This window comes from Mya arenaria, chromosome 16 (genome assembly GCF_026914265.1).
Source record: "Mya arenaria isolate MELC-2E11 chromosome 16, ASM2691426v1".
NCBI classification, from domain to species: Eukaryota; Metazoa; Mollusca; class Bivalvia; order Myida; family Myidae; genus Mya; species Mya arenaria.
In genome coordinates, this window is record NC_069137.1 from 5130453 (window position 1) to 5136452 (window position 6000).

Here is a 6000-nt window from a genome sequence, read left to right on the forward strand (position 1 = left end):
CGTAGTAGTAGTAGTAGTAGTAGTAGTGGTATAATTATTATTATTAATAGTAGTAGTAGTAGTAGTAATAGTTGTCGAAGTCGTAGTAGTAGTAGTAGTAGTAGTAGTAGTAGTAGTAGTAGTAGTAGTAGTAGTAGTAGTAGTAGTAGTAGTAGTAGTAGTAGTAGTAGTAGTAGTAGTAATAGTAGTAGAAGAAGAAGAAGTAGTAGTAGTAGTAGTAGTAGTAGTAGTAGTAGTAGTAGTAGTAGTAGTAGTAGTAGTAGTAGTAGTAGTAGTAGTAGTAGTAGTAGTAGTAGTAGTAGTAGTAGTATTAGTAGTAGTAGTAGTAGTAGTAGTAGTAGTAGTAGTAGGAGGAGGAGGAGTAGGAGTAGCAATAGCAGTGGCAGTAGTAGTAGCAGCAGTAGCAGTAGCAGTAGTAATAGGTTTAGTAGTAGTCGTAGTAGATGTAGTAGTAGTAGGATAAGTAAACTAAATTGATTTTTCTATTAAACCGTAGGAAATGACTTTCATTCAAACGAAGACCCTGATTAAAAACACAATGGTGAGGGTTAGCATACACTAAAAGAGTGACACATGAATATCTAACTATATAAGCTGCAATTTATGTTGAAATTTAACTACAATAAGACATTTTAACACCCCTTAACAATACTTAATATCTACAGCACGTGCAAGCCCATATCCATGCATGTCATATTCCGTTCATGTCTAAAAAATTTTTGGAGGGGGGCTGATAACATAATTCATGCTGATTTATGTTTATTTAGCAATTGCTAATGTTAGAATTTTTAATCAACATTTTCTTACATTTATCTTTTCTGTTTGAACACAAATTTCAACTAAATGGATGCATGCATCTTGCTTAGTATGTTGTCTTAGATTGTTTGCATTGAAATAATCTACTTGTATAATTCTATATCTTAATTCATAAAATTGATTCTTATTTTGAGTTTAAATTAGAGATGTCATTAATTGTTTTACACAGCCTGAAATAAAGCCTTTTAAATGTGTCCCAAACTTTATTTTTTTTACATTATTTAAGGCGAAATTTATTTTGAATTATTGACAAAATAACTGTCAATCGTGTAAATGTGATCAGATGAATGTTTTCAATAAGACCAACTCAAATTGAGTCTATGCTTATTGTCAAATCATATTTGAAATAATCATGAAATAAGTAATTATACAAATGTGGAGAAGAATGAAGCATACCTCCTATTGATGTATTAAATACATATACCTCTTTAATATTCATAAAGCATACTTATATTTGATAAATACATACATCCATATTTCGTTTTGATTAGAACAAAGCATATTCCTCTATGACAAACAAAAAATATACTCATCTTCGATATATACAGAGCATAGTGCGATTTGATAAACACAACTAATAATTATCGTCCATAAATTCAAACCAAACTGTACAATGCCCACTCCTATTTCTAAAATACAATCATACTTCTTATGATTTATCAAAGAATACTCATATTCCATAACTACAGATCATACTTCTCTTTGAAGTATACACAGCATATTCCTATGTTATAAAAACAAATAGTACTCCACCATGATACACATAAAGTATTATCCTATTTGAAAAAAAAAATCATAACATATCTGCGAAATATACAAAGCTTATACCTTAAATGCAATACAATGTAATATGTTATATTAAAGCATAATACTGATTGATAAATACAAAGCCACACTCATGTATGATATAAACATAACATATTCATATTTGATAAATAGGAAGCATACTTTCAATATTTAAAACAAACTTAATTTCTTTACCTTCGTCCCAAAGATCAACTTGAGAACGTTATCATTTATATGCTTATTATCATATGTTTCAATATTTTAACACTTACAGGGAAATGTACATCTGAGAGAATTGAACAAAAATCTTACACTTTTAAGCTTAAGCCGCTGTGATATGATATATTTTTTTATCGTGTATTAAACAGTGTTGCAATGCAAAGTAATAGAATTGCGTGTACTTGTATACAAACATTTTCTGTAATATACTAATATGCTGTTTGTACTGATCGGGATTATTGTAAAAATATATTTCTGCTCATTGGTAAGACTTTAAAGTCGCATAAACGATAAACGAGGAAATAAAGTTTGAACGCACATGTATACAAATAATGGACAAATAGTAAACACATTACAATGCTGAGGGGATTACGTTATCCTTATCCGAACGCTAAACCCTCAAACTCGTGATAAGGCCGACCTTTGCATCTCGAATTTCTAAATATAAAATGTTGGCAAAAAGATAGCACCGTATTATTCATTTATATGCAATCTCAACGAACATATTATCACCGCTATCAGGAATATTGAATACTTTAAGATATTGAAATCTGATTTGCAAATGTTATTATATGGGAAAATGCGACTGTATGAAGAGCATTTTAATTTTTGTCAAATCTGAGTTGATAAATGGTGGTATATGAGGGCTTGAGCGGGTGGTCCTCGTAATGTAAACACAACAGGTTCATTCTGTACATGAATACGTGGAGTGTGATCGGTTTGTACAAATACAAATTGTCAGGATCAATGGAACTCGTGTTTTACTGGGTTAATTTGAAAGGGGCTGTACTCCGTATGCTGAAATAGCGGAAAAAAGAAAATTGTCGAAAACTGCCATAAACTTGGTACCGATATGTATAATGCATTGAAACTTACTAACTGAAGTGCCACATAGTTTACAATTAATTTATTTTTCGCAGTTTTTTTCGTATTTTTCCATTAAAGAAGATAACTAGGTACGTCTACCTAGTAGATTTCATTCCTTATGTGTGATTGGCTAGTCGATGTTATCGCGTGATATTACCAAGTTCGGTATAAAGCTTAAATATTCCAACCGTTTAGGGTAAGCTTTCGTTGCACAGTGGATACAACACTGGACTGCGATTTGGGCGACACAGGTTTTACATTTTATAAAAAAAAAAAAAAAAAAAAAAAAACTCTTTGTATAATGGCTTAAGAAACACCTGTCAACAGGATCTTCACTGTTTAACCTGGCGACAGGATCTTCACTGTTTAACCTGTCAACAGGATCTTCACTGTTTAACCTGTCAACAGGATCTTCACTGTTTAACCTGTCAACAGGATTTTCACTGTTTAACTTGTTAACAGGATCTTCACTGTTTAACCTGTCAACAGGATCCGGATGGTTGTACCTTTAAACAGGATCTTCACTGTTTAACCTGTCAACAGGATCTTCAATGTTTAACCTGTCAACATGATCTTCACTGTTTAATCTGTCAACAGGATCCCGATGATTGTACCTTTAAACAGGATCTTAGTTATTGCACCTGAAAGAGGATCTGGATTTTTGAACCTGTAACTATTGTAATTATACATCTGATATGGACTGCAAAATTAGATAAATGTCTTAATGTACATCGGGTACCTTAATATTCGAAAGTAGTAAAACCACCGAGTTGGAGTATCTCAATGACGCTGGTTTCCGACTGTCATTTTGTCATATGATTATGGTCATGTACACTATTCACTCCAAGTGTCCACCATAATCTTATAACTTCAACACAGCTTGGAACAGAGATAAAATAATAATAAAATGAACCCTTCTTTCGATACGCGATAAATCAGGGCCGAGTTAAACACTGGAACATCGATAAAACCAAGATAAAAAGAGCCTCATCTTTAGATACGCGTCTATAAGAGCTTTTATGGAATACTTCTGTCTCAAGAGGTTTAAGTAGTTTGATAGTATTTGTAAAACAGGACGCGGGTTCAAAAGGAGCATTCAGTACAAAAGGGCTATGGGAGTTATATCCTCAAGTAGAGACTGTGAATGGATTTAAAGAGGATTAAGCTCATATAATAGGTTATAAGGTACAGGGTGTCTTGCATATGTCGAAAAATTTGTAATGATAATGATATCGTTTAGCAAAATACATTCAAAACCTTTGACATAATTATCCAAAATAAACTACTCGGACGAGCCAAGTAGTCAACACCGTTAACCAGTGGTAAAGAATTCAAGTATCAGTTGATATAAGGTAAAGAATAATTGACCCATATACATAGAAACAAATGGGTGCTTTTACATGCAGCACAGTCAATTTAATAAAACTTGATAGAACGTTCCATATTGACGTAAAATTCTTAAATGAGAACGGCATATGTGGAAAAAGAATAGAAAATCCCTGTCTACAATTTATAATGTATTATTGAAAAAAATGAAGTTCTTTGAAAATAAGTATTTTAAAGTGACTTTCTTGTAACGATAATATTACGATCTAGACCCTGTGGTTAGACGACGCTATGTAATTGGGCCTTCCGTTCTTCCCCTCGCTCTGGTCAGGGTGTACCGTGACTCAGGTGACAGAGTACAGGTTTACTATTGCCACCGTATTAACCTCTCCCCTTGTCGTTGGGGCGACACAGTCGTTTCGAGCGTAAATTAAGTTGTACCCACTTTCGCAATGAAATGAAATGACGCCAATGAACGTTTTACGTTTTATTTTTGTAGTAAATGCAAATAATTATATGCAGCAAGACGTCAAACATCATATATAACATACAGTCGGCGGCACCGTAGACAGCAAAATGCGTTGGCTTATATGAACGTTTACTAAGCACGTTGAAGTAAAACAGGGGTTTGTTTACTTATTTAGTGTTCTAATTAAATATTCAGGTTTGTTTAACCTTATAGAATAATACACAGGGTTGTTCAAAGCTCTAAATTCGACTGTCCCGAGACTTAAAATTCACGGCCTTATATACTCCTATTGTTAAATGACCCAAAAATCACGATAAAATAACCTGACCAAAATTACCTGACCGAAAATGACCAGGAATCGGGTCAAATGACCCGATTGGCTAATAGCCATTGTAAAATATTCAAGATGGCATTCGAACTGACAAATGACCGTGAAGTTTCTGAAATTGGATGTAAGACATCACACTGGATTACAACAATGAATTATTAGTGCATTTAATTTGAATTATGGATAATTAACTAATATACATCATCACCTTGTGGAACGACATGCTGATTCCCACTCTAAAGTGAGAATGACTTTCGAGATCACGAAAGGTCAAAAACTATCTCAGGATTACCTAAGATTCAAAGGTAAAATGGCGGTGTACACGCTGAACTACAAAGAAAATATGTAAACTTAGTGAAATTCCCAACAAAAATGACTTCATTTTGCTATGTTAGTGCCATAAAACCACAGGTTTGAGATCAGTACATGCTATGTAAATAATGTTAAACCCGTACATCCATAACTTACGAAAATAACTTACATACTTAAATATTTTGCTTGAACAATGTTTGGAAAATATGGACTTTAGCCATGTTTATATTACTAACACCATTTAGTGACTATTAATGATCTTGGCATGATGTGCACAGGGTTAGCCCGTCTTTAATATCAGGATGGCGCTAAGCCCTGGCCTAAAATGCCAAGTTTTGAAAACTTTCTTATATCTTTCCATGAATAGACAAAGGCAAGTATAAATTACATATATTTTATATTGATAAAGATAAATGCAGCATTAAATGACGCATGCCAGGATTTATTAATAACGATGATGTATTTCAGCCAATTACAAGTTTTCACTTTGAGCATGCTGTATAGCAAATAAACCGTATTAAAATGCCTGGTAAATAAAGTAAGTCTCTTATTATAATAGTGTGAAATAATCATTTAAATGTAAAATGTTATTAATTTGAATTGGATATTAGAAGATGCGAATAATGCATCAGCTATACAGAGTACCGTCCTTTATTTCATGCTTTTTGAATGGTGATTATGAAATAACGGTAGATTATATCCTGACAAATGCATCGATTTGAAGCAGTAATTCTATCAACATATCATTTGACTTTTTCTCTCATTTTAGCGTGTGTCAATGTATAAAAAACGTAAACGGAAACAGTGTGATTTGCGTAATGGCGTCAATCGGTATATATTTGACGAGATTATAATACATACTAATATCAAGTTTGTT

General features: G+C 32.9%; 1 protein-coding gene across 1 annotated transcript in view; it reads right to left on the reverse strand.

Moving 5' to 3' along the window:
- LOC128222380 (unconventional myosin-Va-like) overlaps positions 1 to 5034 on the reverse strand; it is a 77969-nt gene extending 72935 nt beyond the window's left edge. Inside the window, exons 1-2 of the mRNA XM_052931354.1 lie at positions 5012 to 5034; positions 3006 to 3194 (exon numbers count right to left, since the gene is read on the reverse strand). Coding sequence (XP_052787314.1) covers positions 3006 to 3194; positions 5012 to 5034 — 212 coding nt within the window. The remainder of the gene's footprint in view (positions 1 to 3005; positions 3195 to 5011) is intronic.
- Positions 5035 to 6000: the final 966 nt, after the last annotated feature.